Source organism: Urocitellus parryii, chromosome 8 (assembly GCF_045843805.1).
Source record: "Urocitellus parryii isolate mUroPar1 chromosome 8, mUroPar1.hap1, whole genome shotgun sequence".
Lineage (NCBI taxonomy): Eukaryota > Metazoa > Chordata > Mammalia > Rodentia > Sciuridae > Urocitellus > Urocitellus parryii.
In genome coordinates, this window is record NC_135538.1 from 45,414,209 (window position 1) to 45,435,053 (window position 20,845).

Sequence of the window (20,845 nt, forward strand, 5' to 3'; positions counted from 1 at the left end):
AAGGGGATTATTGCATAACTAACCAAAGATATGTATGCAAAGGGCTCTTTATAGCAGGTTTGCACATAATATTAATAGCAGGATTCTAAGGCCTGCTCTGTACAATAATAATTAACACATTGTTTAATCAAATTTTCACAGAACCTTATGAATAATATATAATCCTATTCGTGTGTCAGATGAGAACACTCAGTTTAAAATTTCATATTGAGAGCAAGTATAATATGTGGGATGAAAATGCAGATCATTCTGCTCTGTTCTGTTTATTAGGGTAGGAATCAAAGAATGAGATTATTTTCAACTGAGGTGGGCAGAACAGAAATGCTTGTGCCAATAAGTGGATGTTAAGTTAAAAGGGTCTGAGATGTGGGCCTGAGTTTATTTCTTTGAGCCAGATAATTGGAGCCATTGGAACTAAGGTAAATTGCTGGGAGATCCTAAGGTCCAAAGAGAGAAATATGAATTTGGTGCTAGGAGGGCTTGTACATTCATGAGAAGCACAGGCTTTGAAGGCAATCTACCAGCCCTTTTCAAATCCTTACTCTGGCAGTTTACTAAACCCCTCTGTGCCACAGCTATAAAATGGGACTAATTCTAGCATCCACCTTATAGGGTTGTTGAGATGGCTGAGTAAGATTTAGTGTAAAACTCCTATAAGACTTTCTGGAACACTAGAATAATTCAATAAATGTTTGCTATGATGATTATGAGGAGAAGGATGGAAAATGAGTGGAAAATAGGGAAGATGTTGACAAAACATGTTCCTTTGAAAATTCGTACACCTGACTCATGAAGATACCTTTTCCAATACTGCCTGACAGGCACTCCATTCAGCCCATTAAATTTAATCTCCATAAGTACCAGAAAAACTCATTACTGTTACGATGTGACTTTATGTTCGCCAAGAAATATCTCTGTTGTTTTATTGTTTAAAACACAACTCAAAGACTACCCATCATCTACTTTTTTGCTTTCGTGAACTAATGTATATTTTGAAAGGGACTGGAAAAAAATTTAATTAGGAACTCATTGTCTTTCAATTGAGTTTATATAATTGAGATTGATTCATATAAAGGGGAATCAAAACTTTGTTTTGGACAAATTTGTGGAAGCAAGGTATTATTAAACACTTGGTTAAAAGATTAATCGTTTAGTCCTTTCTAAAAACAAAATTTTGTTATTATTTAGATTTTATGAAAATAAAAAAATATATAAGCAAACTTCTTCTTTTCCCCAAAATATAAGTGGTTAGGGAATAGAGTTTAGAGAAATCTTATTCACGTATCAAATGAGAGGGGAAAAAAGACAACCTTTATTTTTTCTGGTTTCTGTGTCTGATTACTTTTGAATTTAACCCACACAATGCTATGCCATGGAACAATGCTTCCAAGGGCTTTCTGGAGCATTATGAAGTGGGAGACCACCTGAATTCATGGATTTATTCCTTCCTCAGATATTTATTGACGATCTGTCGTCCCTCGTGCACTGTTCTTGGCATTGGGGATAAAGTGAGAGCAAAATGGATGGAAAGGAGGAGAGTATTCAGTGAATTTAGTGATGGAATGTCTTCTGTTGTTCCTTTGAACAACACAGGCTGTTCTGAGGCCTCATCAGATACTTAAGCCACCTCCAGAGCCTCCTTGGGATTTTCTGTCATCTCCTGTGACATATCTTGTTTGTAGTACTGGGTCAGCCAAGGACAGATGCCATGTACCTTGCTGGATTAATCACTTCTCCAATTCAGTGGTTCATATCATCAAAGCTTTAAGAGGAGGCTCTAATAGGTACCAACTAGAATTACTAGAAATATTTACTTAGGTTGCCTCTGTCTCTGATTCTAAGTGAATCAGTGGAGCGTATGATTGATTTTATGATTGAAAATTAGTCCATTTCCATGTGACGCTATTCAGGTATTATCTCATTATCATAGGCCGAGTACAGCCATCCTTTGCCAATTTTCTTTTTAATTTTTTAAAATTTTTTATTATTGGTTGTTCAAAACATTACAAAGCTCTTGACATATCATATTTCATACATTTGATTCAAGTGGGTTGTGAACTCTCAATTTTCCCCCATATATAGATTGCAGAATCACATCGGTTACACATCCACGTTTTTACATACTGCCATACTAGTGTCTGTTGTATTCTGCTGTCTTTCCTATCCTCTACTATTCCCCCTCCCCTCTACTCCCCTCCCATCTTCTCTCTCTACCCCATCTACTGTACTTCATTTCTCTCCCTTGTTTATTTTTCCACTTTCCCCTCACTTCCTCTTATATGTAATTTTGTATAACCATGAGGGTCTTCTTCCATTTCCATGCAATTTCCCTTCTCTCTCCCTTTCCCTCCCACCTCTGGTCCCTGTTTAATGTTAATCTTCTTCTCATGCTCTTCCTCCCTGCTTTGTTCTTTGTTGCTCTCCTTATATCAAAGATGACATTTGGCATTTGTTTTTTAGGGATTGGCTAGCTTCACTTAGCATAATCTGCTCTAGTGCCATCCATTTCCCTGCTTTGCCAATTTTCTATTGATGAAGGACTCCATTCAAATAGTGACCAGGAAAGGATGAGAAATTTGGAGACCCTCCCCTTTATTGCCTATTCCTTTTATTTTGTCCTATTGAAACTTCTCTTATTAAAAATTAAAAATTGTGAGAAATAAACATAACTTGTATGACATTATGAATTTGGGTTTTTTTGCTTTTTAATGAGTAATTGCAAAAAAGAAAAATCTGAGAATAATTCATCTGACTTGATTAAATGACTAACCCTCCGAATTACTTGAGTCTCTATGAGACTCTCTTCATCATCTTTCACCACTCCTTAGAGTCATACTCACTCCCACCCTGGTAGTTCCTGCAGAACACTTAGGCATTCTATCTATAAATTGTAGAAGCATTTTGTCTAGTTTCATGATGGATTTTACGACTTGGAAACATTTGGTTTCTCTACTTATAGTTAGAAAACAATGAGGAGGCAATACGATTCCAGGATGGTTTTTTTTTTTTTTTTTTAATAAAAAAAGGTGCAGTTAGTTATGCTGAGTCCAATTGATACTGGTATTTACCACCTCCTTCTCTATTTCAGGCAAGGCAGCTTGACATTGGCACACCATACAACCTGAGCGAACCGGTGAGTAACTGCTTCCCTTGTCAAGAGCTTCACCCTGTTTGTGTTAATATAACAGGAACAACAATCAGGTTTTGTGACAATAAGGATAATTACTAAATAAAATCTCATTTTTTTACCTGTCAGTTTTAGTCTGCTTTCTCACTACTGTGACTAAAAGGATCTGAGCAGCACAGTTATACAGGAGAAAAAGTTTATTTGAGGGCTTGGAAGGTCTTAGTCCATAGAAGGCTGCCTCCATTTCTTGGGGCTTAAAGTGAGGCTGAACATCATGGTAGGAGAGTGTGACAGAGGCAAGCAGCTCACATCAGAAAGAAGAGACTCTACTTGCCAGATACAAATATATACTCCAAAGCCACTCCCCAATTCCCACCTCCTCCAGCCACACCCTACTACTTCAGTTACCACTCAGTTAATACCTACCAGGGGATTAACTCACTGATTGGGTTAAGGCTCTCACAACCCAGTCATTTCTTCTTTGAACTTTCTTGCATTGTCTCACACGTGAGCTTTTGGAGGACACCTTGTATCCAAACCATTAACAATATCCCTGCTAAAAAGTGATCAATGGAAATAGTGAGGAGTCTGGATTATGGAGTATTTTTTAAAAAATGAAGTGTGTTAAGATGGAAAAAGCACTGGAGTAACCCAAAATTGTGATTTTTGATTCTGCGTAGCTGCATGGTTTTGGATAATTTGTTTACTATTTCTAAGACTTAGTTTTTCCATGTATTGTTTGTGAGGGTTGGGCTAGACAGTCTTCAATGTTTCTTCTAAAATTACATTTTATAGGAAAAGGGTGTATCGGGGGACAGGAATGTGGTGGAGGGAAACAGCTTACATCATGGTGATGAGAAAACAGAGAAAGACTCCACTCACCAGATACAAATGTATACCCCAAAGCCATGCCCCTTTCCCACCTCCTTCAGCCACACCCTAATACTTTAGTTACCACTCAGTTAATACCTACCAGGGGATTAACTCTCCGATTGTGTTAAGGTACTCACAACCCAATCATTTATCCTCTGAACCTTCTTGCACTGTCTCACACGTGAGCTTTTGGGGGACACCTCATCCAAACCATAACATAAACAAATGTTTAGTGATTCAAAGCACTGGTCTGAAGCAGGCACTGAGTTATGTAGCAGAGATTTACGGAATAAACAGTCTCTTTTTAAGAGGATTCTCAACCTTTTGAGACATATATAAAACCATGGCCAGACAGCATCTGAGAACCAAAATAGTGATGTACTGTATGGGTGTGAGTAGATGGGTGTTAAAGGATTACATACAAGGAAAAAGAAAAAAGAAAAAAGAAGAAGGCTCTGTAGTTCCCTGTAAGACCTTTAAACTGAAATTAGAAAGAGGAAGAGATTTTTATAAGATGAAGGAAAGGCATATCAGTTAAAGGGCTTTTTTTTTTTTTTTTCAAGGAACAAAAGTGCAAAACAGCCTAACTTGTTCAGAACAGTAAAAGTTTTTCAGTTTGTTTGAAAAATGCAATGTGTATGGAATGGGAGGGATGTGGAAGAGGAAAACTGGCAAGTTAGGTGAGGCCAGTCATGAAGGGTGCTGTATATTGTTCTTGGTAACTTGGCCTTAATCCAGAAAATAATGGAGAGACAGAATTCAAGGTAAGCAAAGGTTGTGACCAGATTTGGTTTTAAAAAGATCACTCTAAATAGGGAAACAAGTTCATGAGGCTGTTGGCAAGTGGTGAAGGGCAAAGCAGAAAATCAGGGCAGTGAGTGAGGAACTTGGATGGATTTCAATTAATGACTAGATGAGTCAGTAGGACTTGGTGATGGCTTGTCTATGAGGATGGGGGATAGTGCATGAGAGGAGAAGGAGCACTGATTCCTGGCTCAAACAACTCATTAAATTGGGGCCATGTTACAAGAGACACAGGAGAAAGAGAAGAGATGAGGGTGGAAAACAAGGAAGTTAATGTTTCATATGCTCATTTGAGGTGTTTGCAGGGACTCAAGTAGAAATGTCCAAAGAGCAAGTGGATATGTGGATCTGGAGTTAGAGAGGAGCAGTTATTAATTTGGGGGTTATCCACATGTGACTTGTGGAAGGAATGACCAATACAGTCACAGGCACAGAAAGAGCAAGTAAGAAGAATTGTACCAACTCAGCCCAATAGGAGGTCAGGGCAGCTGTGGGAGGATGTTTGCAGGGCAGCTGTGGAAGACAAGCCAGCAAGTAGGCAGCTGACTTTCCAAATGGTCTACCTACTAAGTTTTAGCATGTCACCTTTTGCTTGTGTCCCTAGTGTTGGGTTTCGCTTGTTAAGTGAGAATGGCCTGTGGACCCAGGATATACTTGATGCCATGCTTCCCTGGACTCCACCTGTTGCCAGTGGACAGTATGTTCTGGACAGTTGGGTGCTTCCTGGGTCAGGGCCTGGCCAGGGTTTAACTCCCCTCGGCAACCTGCTGCCCTACATGGGAACCACATCAAGCCCTAGTCTGTCTGTAGATATGACAGCTCTAATTAGAATCCAAAAGGTGCTGATCCTTTGGAGGCCTCAACCTCTTAGTAACTTTGTTTCCAAAACATGGGAGATACTTTTTGTTACTATGCATTTCCAGATGACAAGAAAAAGTCACATTTCTTCAGTCATTATCATCTGTTATTGTCTCTTGCAGTGCATCCAAGGATGTAATTTTTGGAACTCTGTAGAACAGGAAAACTGTGCTTTAAAGTGTGTAAGTATTAGCTATCTTTTAATTTTGATATTGATGTCTCCCTTTAGAGAAAAGTTGTCTAAGAGGATTCCCATTTGCATTCCCATTTCCAGCTAGTTTTCTTAACCCTAAAGAAAAAGCATGACAGCCTGAGTAATAAGTAGTAATGGGAAAAAAGCTGAGATCAGCATTATAAATGTATCATCCAAGGAAGGTTGATGCAAACCAGGGATGCCCAGTTGCTCCACTGTAAAGACATTTTAGTAGAATGTTAGGTATTTATTAAATTTTCTATCCCTGTGCTTCTCAAAGTTTAATGTTCAAGATTCCAGTATACTGGAATACTAAAAGGTATTTAGTATACAGTATACTAAAAGGTAGATTCTGATTCAGTAGATCGGGGTGGGGCCTGAGATTCTGCACTTGTAACAAGTTTCTAGGTGATGAGACACTAGTGATCCCCAAACCACATTTTGGATAGGAAGGCACTAGATCATGTTCAAAATTTCTTTGTAGAAAACATGGTAGCCTAGCAATCTAATCCAGAGGTAACAAACACTCCACTTCATTTAAGAAATTGATCTCAGAGACTTTATTTTTCATTTGACTTGGATTTGTCATTTAGTGTGTAACTTAATTAAGGCACTTAACCCCTTCATTCTTTATTTTTTCTCACAGGTAGATTAGGATAATAATACAATCTTTCTTCTAAGGATGGTTACTGACACATTATAAGTATTCTGATATCATGGATAGGAATTTTGTCATTTGTTTAGGTGTTCATGTCAGAGGTTAAATCAGTATGAATCATAATAATGTTGGGTAATACTAATTTTATATTAATGAGTAGATTATGGCAGCAAAGTTTAAATAAGGACACTAAACTCTTTATATATATATTTAGTGTGTCCTTGAAGACTTCTGTTACAGGAATTATTTTGCCCATCCCCATATTTGTAGCTGTGGGCCTCATATAGTGGAAGTGATTAAAAAGAGGAGCATTTGTCCTCTGGACTTGGTAACTGCCATACACTTCTCACAAATTGCAACTTATGTAATTATTTGTCTAGGTGTATGTTTAATATTTTTTATCCAGTATATAAGCTTGATCAGGGGAGGACAGTTTTCAGACTGTATTCTTTGAACTCACTACTACGAAGTAGCTGTTCCATCATCAATACTTGCCAAATGAATGAATGGGAAGTACCATTTGTTGCCAGGCAACAATTCAAAAAGCAGAGTTATTGATGAAGCAGTCAGTCTGAGTATAAGAACTTGCTGGCCTTTGCTATCCAGAGCTATGGGTGATGATTTTCATTTCAGTTTGTTCCCCTTAGACCTCTGTAGACACTAATTTGTTCACAGATTCTCTCTTAGTTGACTGAGATTTTCTTGCAGACATCATACTCTTCCATTTTTACTAATTATGCAAATAACATGATTTTTAGAGCCATGCATACAATGACCTGCCTGGACAGAAGGTCCAGCTCTGGGATCCTTTTTGGTTTTTGTTGGTTATTAATGGTGGGACAAGAAATTAATTTGGAAGAAATGTACAGCTAAGCATCATTAAAATTATTTACAACTTTAAGAATTTTAAGTACTTTTTCTTTCATTTGTTTTCTATGCAGAATGATACCTATGCCACCGTTTGTGAGGTGAGTTGACAATAACATATGAAAAAAGATGTCATCAAACCTCATGTTTTTATCTCCAGTCTTTAAACAGCTATTAATCTTATTGGAAGTGTTATTACTGTGGGTATAAAAATGAAGGTATAATTCTATTTTGGGGAACAAATATTTGTTGTGTTTTGTGTATACATGTACATATATAATACTGTATATATGTGTGAATATATATGTGTATATGTACATTCATATATATGAATATGTATATACACTATTCTATATATTCTATATGTATGCTATGTCAGAGTATATATATAAAATATATAGTACATATATATTATATATACCACAACAAACATTTGTTGTGTTTCATGTATGTACATAATATATGTACATAATATACATAAAACATAATATATATTACATTATATATTATAATATATAATATATTATGTACATAATATATGTACATAATATACATAAAACACACAAAATATATATATATATCAGTATCTGAAGGTGATTGAGGCGGTTCTGGGAAACTTTGTAGATTCCAAAATTCTTAGATGCGTAAGTCCAGATGGTATAGTATTTTCACATAACCAGTTTATATACAGTTTAAATCATCTTTAGATTACTTCCAATACCTAATACAATGTGAATGCTGTGTAAATAACTGTTACACTAGATTGCTTAGGGAATAAAGACAAGGAAAAATAGTTATACAAGTTTAGTCAGGATTAAGTTTTTAAGAAAAATATTTTGCAGATGTGGAACTTACCAATATAGAGTGCTAACTGTATATTATTGTACTGTGGTTTGAAAATGTATAATTCCTGGAGTCTGGGTAAAGGGCAAGGGTATTGGGACTGGCAGGGGAGGGGAGAATGGAAGGGCATGCCCAGAGGTATCTCTGCCAATGGTGTTTTCTTCCCCTAAACATAGGGTGTGCTACCATGAAATTCACCATATTAAAAGAGAACCTTGCAATTGCAGATTTATTATTTAACATAGTCCTTTGCCTACACTTTGAAACACAATTTTTCTCTCTGCTGTGATAATGAGTGACTTCACATTGGTTTGGGCTTCCATGCAGGTCTCTGTTGTCCTCTGGGCTCCTCTCTCCTGCACTTGATTTTCCCCTCTTCTAAGAGACCTTAGGATTTTGATCTCTTTCTACTGAGTCTTCTTCAGCTAAACTTATCTGCCCTGGATTCCATCACCTCAGAGTTAGGTTACTTGACAATAGGTGATAAGAAGTAGCAGTATTATTTCTCACTTCAAAACCTTGTTATGTTCTATTTAAATGTCCTGGTAAGCAGAGAAGAGGACCGTCATATCCGGCCTGGGGCGGGGGTAGAAATTATCATCTCTAGTAAAGCAGAAAATTCCCTTTGAACAGAGGACAAAACAAGAATAAGAAATATTTAATTGGAACATTTTCTCAAATTGTCCTTGAGAGTGGGTAGAGGTGGCAGCTGGTTAAGAAGAAATAAAATGGGTGGGGAATTTGCCCCATAAATAGACAATTAAAGATCTTTCCTGATTGAGTTTTTAAAAAGCAAGCTTCCTGAGGACCTTTTATGTGATTAAAGAAAAATCATTTGCAAAGAACAGTCCCTAAGGAGATTGTGCCGGGGTGAGGAAAACCAGGGAGAAAGAACATCTCTCAGGCAACAAAGCTGCCCAGGATTGTGTGGCCTGAGTTACCAGTTCCTCGTTAATCATTATACTGCTCAATTGTCTGTACTTACAGATAGTAATCTTTCTATTGGTTTTATGACTAATATAATCTGTTTATACTTTATATTTTACACTTAAAAATATTACAATTTAAATAAAGTAGGACTGAAGAGAAAAGCATACATGTAATACAGATAGATATATTTGAACTCAGTGTTTCATGCTTTGGACAATCATCCTCTTTCATCACTAATGTTTCCACCTAGGAAGCTTGAAATTTTTGCAATTCATGTTTCTTGGAGGAACATCCTTGAAGTAAAAGTTTAGGGAAATACAACTTGGAAAATGATAATGGCAAGTAAGATGGCTTGGCCCTGATAATCTGAAACACAGACTGGATTTTATCACAGCATCTCAGCCTTTGGGCTAAGGTCAAGAGTTGATTTTATTGTTTCTGAAAACTTTTTTATGATTCCTTATTGTCTTATTCTCTGTGCCAGCCAGTGGGCTTTTCCCTCTTCCTTTTCCACAGAAGTCACATTCCTGCCTCGAGGCTTTTGTCCTTACAATGCAGATCTCTGAAAGACCCACTCCTTCCCATGCTCAAGTCTTGGCTTGAAGGTCACTTCACAGTCCTTCCTGATCACCCTCATGGAAGAAGCCTCCTACCTGTCTAACCATGCCCCATATTTTGACTTGCTTTATTTTTCTTCATAGCATTTTTCATTTTCTTAACTTTAAAAAAAAAACTTGTCACTTTTTTTAAAAAATATGTCTTGGTTATTATCTGTCTTTTCCTGAGAATGTAAGTTCCACAAAGGCAGAGGGAACTTACCTATCTTGTGCACTGACATATTTTTAGGCCTAAAACAGAGCACATAAAAGATACTTCACTATTTATATATATATATTATATATATATATAATATATATTATATACACACACACATATATATATATATATGAATATTTATTTTTCTAATTTGTTATACATGATGGCAGAATGCAATTCATTTCATATTACACATGTAGAGCACAATTGTTCAAGTCATTGATTGTACACAAAGTATTTCCACATCATTTGTGTCTTCATACATGTACTTAGGGTAATGATGACTATCTAAAATTCCTCCATTCCTTCCATGCCCTGCCATCACCATTATGAGTCAACATCTTCTATCAAAGAAAACATTTGGCTTTTAGTTTTTTTGGGATTGGCTTGATTCACTTAGCATTATATTCTCCAGTTTCATCCATTTACCTGCAAATACCATGATTTTATTCTCTTTTAATGCTGAGTAATGTTCTATTGTGTATATATACCAAAATTTCCCTATCCATTCATCTACTGAAAGGCATCTAGATTGGCTCCATATTTTAGCTATTGTGAATAGTGCTGCTATAAACATTGCTATGACTGTGTCCCTGTAGTGTGCTGTTTTTAACTCCTTTGGATATGAACCGAGGAGTGGGATAGCTGGGTCAAATGGTGGTTCCATTCCAAGTTTTCCAAGGAATCTCCATACTGCTTTCCAGATTGCACCAATTTACAGTCCCACCAGCAATGTATGAGTCTGCCTTTTTCCCCACATCCTCACCAATACTTTTAGTTGTTTGTATTCTTAATAGCTGCCATTCTGACTGGAGTGAGATGAAATCTTAGAGTAGTTTTGATTTGCATTTCTCTAATTGCTAGAGATGTTGAACATTTTTTCATATGTTTGTTGATTGATTGTATATCATTTTCTGAGAAGTGTCTGTTCAGGTCCTTGGCCCATTTGTTGATTGGGTTATTTGTTTTTTTGGTGTTAAGGTTTTTGAGTGCTTTATATATCCTAGAGATTAGTGCTCTATCTGATGTGCTTGTGGTAAAGATTTGTTCCTATTATGTAGTCTATCTATTCACCTCACTGATTGTTTCTTTTGCTGAGAAGAAGCTTTTTAGTTTGAATCCACCCTATTTATTGATTCTTGGTTTTAATTCTCACACTATAAGAGTCTTATTAAGGAAGTTGGGGCCTAATCTGACATGATGGAGATTTGGGCCTACTTTTTCATTCCATTTGGTGCAATGTCTCTGATTTTATTCCTAGGTCCTTGATCCACTTTGAGTTGAGTTTTGTGCATGGTGAGAGATAGGAATGCTTTTTTCACCACTTCTATTTAACATAGTTCTTGAAACTCTAGGCAGAGCAATCAAACAGATGAAAAAAATTAAAGGTATATGGGTAGGAAAAGAAGAAATCAAATTATGAATTCAGCAAAGTAAATGAATGAATTCAGCAAAGTAGCTGGATGCAAAATCAACATCAATACTTAACTATTCTTAAAGGAATGAATGCTTTAGGAAACAATGCTACAATTCTTATGATGAGTTGGGGGTGTGTCTTCCTGTGTGACAGAAGTTAGAAAAGGTACCTGGCAGCCTGGGAAACCAAGGGTGGAGCAAAAGGGAAACCCAAATACTATGGAAAAAATGGAAGTGGGAATGGGAATTGAGACAGCAGACTGATGTGGCCCCAGGCAGAGTAAACAGTGGGAACGGCAGCTCACAAACCAGGAGTGTGCTGTATTAATGTTCTATCTGGGGGCTTACAGATCAGATGCTATAAATTGCTTAGATCCAATTCTCCAGATTTTCTCTAGACAACTTGAGCTTAAGAACACTGGATAGTCTCATTTGAAGTCTAATGCTGGATTGCCTCCATGAATTGAGAGGTGGGGGAAGGGAAGGCTAGTTGATAGCTTTGCCTCTTCTTGAGATAACATTTAAACTCTCAGATGGATGGAAAATTTACTATATGTTTCCCCTGTAAAAAATAGGGCCACCATTTTCCCTGATTGTCAGGATTAGCCATATTTCTAAATAATTTATATTTCAATTTCTCTCTTTTTTTCTTCCTTGGTTTTCTTTATTAGAAAAGAAAACCTCATGTTATGTAATACTTTTTGTTGTTGCTTGGTTTGTTTCTTTTCTGTAGTTAATGGATTGTTTTGAATGTGTTTTACTGAAATTTGCAAACAGCATGTGAAAGTACACTAAACTTTTAAGTTAAATTATCCTGAGCCCAAACCAAGGTATTTAAATTAATCCTTAACTAGGCAAACCTGGGCTTATCAGACTCCACTTCCTTTCAGTGCACAAATCAAACATTGAAAAGTTAGTATTTACAAGTTACAGCCCTTCTTTTCAGGGTAAATATTGTGTGCCACAGTTTCCACTATCAGCATGAGAAACAATAGCATGTTGTCCTAGGAATAATTATAAATTCAAGGCAAGCAGGAAGATTGATCATGATTGCATTGTGCTTTTATGATGTGTGCTCTTTCTCCAAGTTCTTTTTCTTTTTTCTGTAGTTAATGTTAATGCATCTGTTAAAAGTTGCAGATTTGGGTTCTTTCATCAGATCCATACTCTGTTTTTGATTAATGAGATAAGGTGTTAATCATCATTATGTAGTAGATCTTAAGATTTAACATTGGTATTAAGCTATCCATTAAAATCTTCAGCAATTGTAAAATTTTTATATAAATTTCAGTTTTTAATTTTTCCAAGGAGAACATGGACAACATGAGAAATAGGCAATCTATAAGCATCATTTTAGGCTAGAATTTTAGGTTTCTAGTTCATACAACTTTGACCACGGTGGCATACATATAATTGCATTGTCAGGCTAAGTGCTTTTTCAAACTGTAGGGTAGGATCCATTAGAGGGTCATAAAATCAATTCAGCAAATCAAGAGTCACATTAAACACTGAAACAGAATAAAATGGAATAGAATTGAATATATAAGAACACTTACAAGTATAGGGTTTCTTTGGGGGTTGATTTAAATGTTTTAAAATTATGTTGTGGTAGTGATTGCACAACTCTGTAAATAACACTAAAAGCCACTGAAACTATGCTCTTAATGGGTGAGTTTTATGGTATGTGAAATATCTCAATAAAACTGCTAAAATGGGGAAAGCAAGTTAGTTTTAAGAATCTTTTCAGTGTGTATATGTATCCTAGGTTGTTTTGTTAAATGATTTTTTAATTTTAATTTATTATTATTATTTTTACTGTGGAATATGTTCAAAAACAGTCTAAAAGGACTGATCTAATTTCACTAGCAAGAGGGAACTTTATTACAGTTGAAATAGTTGCTATAAAGATACACAGGTCTTCAGATTTTAAATTCGAAATTTATTAGCAAAACCAGCACAAAGGCTGTACTGAATTGTGTCCTACCTGTCTTCCATAGAGAGAGTTCTGTGAAGTCGGTTGCAGTAGTGCAGAAGGTGCATATGAAGAGGAAGTACTGGGTAAGAAAATGCACTTGACCATTATTTCGTATGTATACCAATTCGTGACTTGCTCTTATCAAAGTATAGTGAAAAGCTTCTTAAAATATCAAGACTTCTACATCTTAGTAGCATCAAAAATATATTTATAGAGAAAATTAAATTATTTCAAAAGTTGAGAACATTCTGAGACTTAGCAAGATTCTTCTTCCAGACATAGTGGGAAATGTGGCACATGACTTATGTTTAGGACCAGATTTTGCCCTCATGATCAGTATACATAGTCCCTTCTGTCTTAGTGAGGGAGCCATGTATATTCTGAGCAGATTTGATTTAGAAAATGCCATAGTTTTAGTATCTAAAAGTATAGGATTATTTATTTAATGTGCATTACATTATTCTGCTAACAGTTATTCAGTTGAGTACCCAATATGTGCATGGCTCCCCTAAAAGGCACTAGGAATTTGTGAAATGTATAGAAGCCATACTTCTCAGTGTTAGATTTTGAGTAAGTAGAAAATTTGGGTGTACATCATCTCTCTCTGCTTGATTTCAAAGTAGGCTGAGTGTTTGTGAGTGGCTTTGCCATAATGTGTTAAATCTCCATTGGTTTCTGAAGGGCCAATGCTTTGATAAGTCATAGCCTGGATGTTAGCAGTTATCTTTTGCAAAAGTCACTGGGGTCTCCTCCCACTGAGAGACAGTTCCCTCCATTGTGGGGGATGCTTGGCTCTTCCATATGTTGAAGCCCTTGTTTCACTGATTTCTTCCTTACATTTTGGCTGATGGAAATCAAAAGGATGTTGTCACCTTGATGTCCTCATTTAGTGTCCCACCAAACCAAACCAAACAAAAAACAAAAACAAAAACAAACAAAAAAAACACCCCACTTTAATGTTTCTGTGGAGAGACAGTGAATACATTAAAGTATGTTTTTCCTTCTGTGTTGTGAAAGTTAGCTGTAGGTCAAATTTATATTTTTGTGGTTTTAAAACTGTATGTTGAAATGCCCCGGGGCATCACAGGGGCCTCTGTGAGGAGCCTTAGGGTATATTCAGACACAAGGGAAATGTAAGGATGGTCTACATCTGTTTGGACACTGATGGATCTGTTGATTAGGGAAAGTTCATGACATAAACAACACATCACACTGAAGTCCTTTCTATGACGTTATCTCTTTGCAATGCTGGGGTTTTTGGTGATTTCTGGAGTAACAAGCAAGTACCACAGGAAACTCAACATGAAATAGGAAATAAGGATGGAGATACCTAATCAGATTATAAGACTTGAGAAGCTGTGTAGTGCCCAAGGGGCACATAGATGTATTATTATGAAGTAGTTTTTATTGAAGGATGAAATAAATATATGATTTTGTCCTTCAATATATGTATTATTTTTAAAGCATCTATTAAGCTGTTAGACATACACATTTATGGTTAATACTACTTAATAAATGGAACTATCAGGTAGTTATTTGATCCAAAGAGTCTAAAAAAATTACTGTGATGCTAAGAATTCCCGACATGAAAAAGCTGGAACCTTTGATTTACACCTTTTTCTTACGTTCAAAAATTATATTACCAATTTAATTATCTAATTCCATTAGAATACAAGTATAATCAATGCTTTATTTAATTTCTCATGAGCTGTTGATCAATTTCTATGCGTGACTAACAAAGGAAATGTACCAAATGTAAATAAAAGCATTTAAGATTATAGACTGTGTCTTTAGTTTGTTATGATGACCTAAGACTATGCATCTAAGACTCTGTTTGTCTCTAGCATATCACAATTTTAGATACTTTCTCATTTGGGGGAAAATAACTAACAATCCATCAAAATAGCAATAGCTATTTTTTATTAAGTATTTATGAGCCAGGTACTATTGCCATTAATTTATAAATACTAGCTCCTTTAGTCTTCAGATGAATAAATACTATAAATAACCTCATTTAACAGATGAGAAAATCGAAGAGTAATGTTTAAACACGTTCTTGGGGGCCTAAAGCTAGTGAGAGACATAGCAGGAATTACAACCCCGTTCTGACTGCAGTCATGCTTTTATGACTTCCACTTAATGAAAGTAGTGTGTAACAGCCCAGCTTTGCTTTTTCATTTGAATCACTCTTGTTTGGTATTTTAGAATAAACTTTCCTTCCCTCTGATTTTTCGTATGTATCACAAAACTTTGACACGTTAAGTCTCTATTTAGCTGTGAAATTAAATTATACTTACATAACTCTGGTTCCTCTACCCTGTTTGTGATTTCTGATGCTTCCCAGTTTTCCTTCTTTGTCTGCTGATAACCCCATTACTTAAATCCTCTTCAAGATATCTGTAGCACCTGCCAATCCTTGGTATTCAGTGTTTGACCATTACCAGCTTGGGGGTGAGGAGTGTGCTTTGCTTATACAGCTTTCATATCCCCCAAATGAACCACAAGTAGATGAAGCAGGAGAGAAGGGTTATGCTAGACCTTTTTGTGAACTGGCCCCTCAGATGAAAATGTCTTTAATTTTTTTTTGATTGGAGAGTATGGACTTTAATTAGTTTTATATCCATTACCTGTAAGGATAAGAATAATTTTTTCAAAGAAAGATTGTTAGTCTCTGGATTTGTATTTAAGAATTTTAAACTCCTTACCAAACCTACCAGGCTTTCTCAAACAAAGTAGTGATTTTTTTTTCTATAACAAAGTTGAAGTGGGAAATTCATCACAATTTTGGATAAATTAAAAAAAAAAAAAGTAAAGTAAAAGAATTTCATCCCCGGACTGGGTTTGTGGCCCAGTGGTAGAGCACTTGCCTGGCATGTGTGAGACCCTGGGTTCAATCCTCAGCACCACATATAAATAAATAAAGTAAAAAGTCCATTGGCAACTAAAAAAAATATGTGTGTGTGTGTGTATGTGTATATATATATTGCATCCCAGTGGTACATGCCATGCAGGAATCTAACCCCTGGTACACTGCCTGGCAAGTTGCATCCAATAAATATGTCCCACATATTGTAATTTGTCTAAATGTTTAGAAGTCATGAAATGTTTTATAATCCAAAACAGTGGGATGTAGAGTCCTTTTCCATAAATGCAGTAACTCTGTATACATAAAAATTTTGTTGACAAGGTGCATAGTAACAGCAAAATTATAGTATAAAATTTTAAAACTGCCTTGGGGTATATATTCTTGGCAACAGATGGTTCTGCTGTGCCATGACATGCTTTTGGTACCTCCCATTCTTGCTACTAAGAAAGTGGTAAAATAAGAGAAAACTGGACAGTCTCAGAACACTCCAAGTTGCCTTTTAAAAGAAGGGAAGACTGTCTTGAAAATGTGTACCACTTATTGTTCAGGTGAGTGATTGGAGCAGGAGAATGCTGATAACACTGGATTAAACGTTCCTATATTCTTCTGCTTTGATAGACAGGAATATATGGTGAGTGAAACTTTGTTTTCTCCCCAGAAAATACAGACCTTCCTACAGCACCCTTCGCTTCTTCCATTGGAAACCATAGTGTGACATTACGATGGAAATCTGCTAACATTTCTGGAGTAAAATACATCATTCAGTGGAAATACGAGCAACTTCCAGGAAGCTGGACCTACACTGAGGTATGCAAAACTGCCTTTGTATCTAAATAAAAACTCCCAAATTATTCAAGTGCCAACATATTACATCTAATTATAGTAGTTCCCCTTCCATCTGTAAATTTTATTTATGAAGTTTAAGTTATCTGCAGTCAATGATGTTCCAAAAATAATACATGAAAAATTCCAGAAATAAAGAATTGTTAAGTTTTAAATTGCACATCATTTTGAGTAGCATGATGAAATTTCATGGATTCCTGTTCTGTTCCCCTGGGAAGTAAGCCATCCCTTTGTTCAGCATATACCCATCTGTTATACCTTTAGTAGTAGCTACCTAGGTTACCAGGTGAACTCTCACAGTATTTATATTACAGTGTTTGTATATGGGGTTTGGTACTCTCTGAGGTTTCAGGTATATTCTGTGGTCTTGAAATGTAGTCTCCCCATGAATAAGGGGAGATTACATATAGGCGCTAATGCATTCTAGAAAAGATTTAAGCATAAGTGGTTGGAGTAGATGAGCTTCAACTTTGGCTACTCTGTAAACCCTTTATTTTATGAGGAATATATAATGTTGGCCACATATTAAATTCCTTCAGCCCAGAATCACATAAGCAATTATTTCATTGGTCATTATCAGACCATGCCTCCTAAATGACTATATCTAGGATCAGGGCAAGAGAAAGATTTTCACAGGCACTTGTTTCAATTTACAAATGCTGTCTATCATAACCATTCAAAACTGTCTTTTTTTTTATAAAAACATGGGAAAGTTCAGAAAAAAATAGTTCCACGACACCAAGTATAATAATACATAGATATTTATGTAAATTGTTGAAGAAAGTGCCAAATAATTGAATCTATATTCTCAGAAGAGAATTTCTGTGTGAATTTGCAGATTGGTTCTAAGTTCAGTTCTAAGCTCCAGCCCTCTGTTTTATCCCATCTGGCAGGATCTAGGTGCCCCAATATCCAAAAGACCATCTAACTTCTACAAATTAACCTGTTCTTTTGAGTCACATTGTATGGTGGTGATATAATAAATGCTGATTATTGATCTCTCATGGATCTAGGCTGTGTCCAAGCTCTCTTATGAGGTGGAGTCCCTGCATCCTTTCACTGAATATATTTTTCGAGTGGTTTGGATCTTCACAGCCCAGCTGCAGTTGTATTCTCCCCCAAGTCCCAGTTACAGGACACATCCTTATGGAGGTATGACATGCACACATTGTTTGTGAAATAAGGACATTATTCTGAAGCTTTGGTTTAGTTTGTTTTTATTTTGAGTAATAAAAGAAATCTATTCCTTTGTTCATTCTGTTCAACAATTGAGTTCCTATGTGCCAAGTAATGCTCAAAATGACTTTGCGATCAGAACAATGACCCCTGATCTGATAGGACTAACAGTTTGGTAGAAGAGCAATATTTTCTGTAATATACAATAAATAAGATGAAGATATTATAAAATAGCATGGTACTGTGTGCTATCATAAAATAAACATTTGACCAGAGTTTGTGCTTTAGAGGATTAGAAATGTGGGATTGGGAGAGGGGAGGCTGTTCCAGTATTAAATAAGGTGGTAAGAAGAAGGCTCATTGAGTTGGGGGTGGGAGGGTTAAATTGGAACAAAGGAGTCCAGGGAGTCAGTCAAGAAGACATGTTAGATACACAGCAATCCAGGCAGGAAATGGCCATACAGAGGCTTTAGGACAAGGGCATCCCTGGCTATTTCAAAGGACAGCCAAGCACCCAGCATGGCTGGATGAAAGTGAAGAAGGTGCAGGAATAACAGATAAGGTCACAGAGTTGGAGGGGTAGAATATCAGTCAGCTTCAGAGACCTTTGTAAAGACTGTGGAAGGAGATGGCTGTTGGTTTTTGAACAGAGGAGTGATATGATCTGAAGTGACCTCTCTTACATTTTGAAAGGCAGTATGGAGAATGGACAGCTGGGGTAGGTAGAAGCAGGCAGACCTGGTAGGTGGCTGTTACAGTGGCCCATGGGGTGTTAAGAAGTGTTTGGTTTTATATTCATGTCTTGAGATATTTTTTAGTCTTTCTGTTACTTAGGTTATAGTATTTTGGGGGGGCTATGTAGCAATTATATCTGTGCAAAGATTAAGCTCCTTGCTTGTTTTTTCCCCCCCTCAGAAGTTGGTCATTTGGGTACTATAATTCTAATGTCATCAGAGGAAGATCAGGTATTCTTTTCATTCATTCTACTCATTTTCTTCAAATACCTATTACATATCAGCTATTGTTCTAGGAACCAAAGAAGCTGAAGTCCAAATACTTGAAGGATTTACAATCCAGCTACTGGAGAAGGCAGAGAAGTAATCAAGCAAACGTATTTACTGACTTTGTGAGAGAATTCAATAAGTAGCATCCTTCTTCCTGATTTCTGAACTAATGAAAGATAATGCATATATGTCTGTGGGTGGGTGCAGGAATATCATCATTATTTCTGATAAAGTCTAAGTTGGATGATGTAGTTTAGCATAAAAAAAAGTGGGATGAATTGATAACAACCTGCTTAGACCCAGCTTAGACTTTAGAAGGGAAAGTTTGACTGTGCAAAGCTGACTAATTGCTGCCTCGTGTTGATTTTGTTAGACAGGAAAGGATAAAGAAACCAAACTATTTTTTCAAGATCTCTGAACTTGCTGGGTGTAGTGGTGCATGCCTGTAATCCCAGCAGCTCAGGAGGCTGACGCAGGAGGATCACAGGTTCAAAGCCAGCTTCAGCAAAAGTGAGGCACTAAGCAACTCAGTGAGACCCTGTCTCTAAATAAATACAAAATAGGGCTGGAGATGTGGCTCAGTGGTGGAGTGCCCCTGAGTTCAATCCCTGGTACCAAAAAGGAAAAAAAAAATCTCTGAATTATTACCTCTACCTGACAGAAAATTATGGTGCAATGGCTGTTACCAATGAGTAGGAACTCGTGTTTCTCTGTAAGGAGAACTAGTGTGGGTAAGAGACAGGAGTATTTACACAAGATTCAAATAGGTATGGCAGGAGGAATAAGGAAATATCTCAATAACCAATACAGTATAATTTTGCATAGGAATAAGGACTAAAAAGAAAAATAATATAGGATAAGTGATAAAGAATGTCTGAGGAGGAGACCTAGTTTGGATGAAAAGCTAGTCAGGGAAGGCCTCTCTGGGAATGACATTTATTCAGGGCTTTAAATAACAAGAGGCAAGAAGCTATGCAGATACCCAGGAACGAGTTTCCCAGGAAGAAGGAAGAGCAAGGACCAAGGAGCAGTGTTGGCAATGAGCTGAGTTTATTTGAGGAATGACTGACGAGGCTGGAAGGCAGTGGGTAAGATGGAGAGAAGGAGATGAGATACAGCAGGGTAGTCAGAGGCCTGGTCACATGGGGCCGCATAGTCTGTCATAAAGAATGTAGCTTTTATTCTAAGTGTGACAGCAAGTCTTTGGAGAGTGTTAAACTAGGGGATTAGGATTGATTCAAGTTTTAAAATTTTCATTCTGGCAGTTGCATGGAGACTGGTGGGTGGAGATAGGCCAAAGGGAAGGAGGGAACAGTCCAAGCAAATCATGATGGTGGCTCTGACTAGGGTGGTCATGATGGAGGTGGTGGAAAAATTTGCCATATATTTTGAAGATAGAGCTGATGGAGTTGAAGAATGGATTTGGCGAGGAGGATGGAGGATCAATCTCCATAACTTAGAGTTTTTCTGAACACCTGGGTGTTGCCATGTACTGATGAAACTTTGAAACTACTGATGAAGTTTTGAGATGTAACTTAATTCCCTGCTTCTCCCAGCAGGTGAGACTAGAGTTTCTCTCTTCTGCTCCAAGGTGGG

General features: G+C 36.7%; 1 protein-coding gene across 3 annotated transcripts in view; it reads left to right on the plus strand.

Moving 5' to 3' along the window:
* The window catches only part of Ros1 (ROS proto-oncogene 1, receptor tyrosine kinase), a 129,584-nt gene that overhangs the window by 3,951 nt on the left and 104,788 nt on the right, over positions 1–20,845 (plus strand). For 2 of the 3 annotated variants that reach the window (XM_077801670.1, XM_026394086.2), the window contains exons 2-7: positions 3,089–3,133; positions 5,785–5,844; positions 7,455–7,481; positions 13,383–13,443; positions 16,885–17,033; positions 18,083–18,221. In XM_077801670.1, the coding sequence (XP_077657796.1) occupies positions 3,089–3,133; positions 5,785–5,844; positions 7,455–7,481; positions 13,383–13,443; positions 16,885–17,033; positions 18,083–18,221 (481 nt within the window). The remainder of the gene's footprint in view (positions 1–3,088; positions 3,134–5,784; positions 5,845–7,454; positions 7,482–13,382; positions 13,444–16,884; positions 17,034–18,082; positions 18,222–20,845) is intronic. The other variant, XM_026394085.2, reaches the window with a different exon arrangement.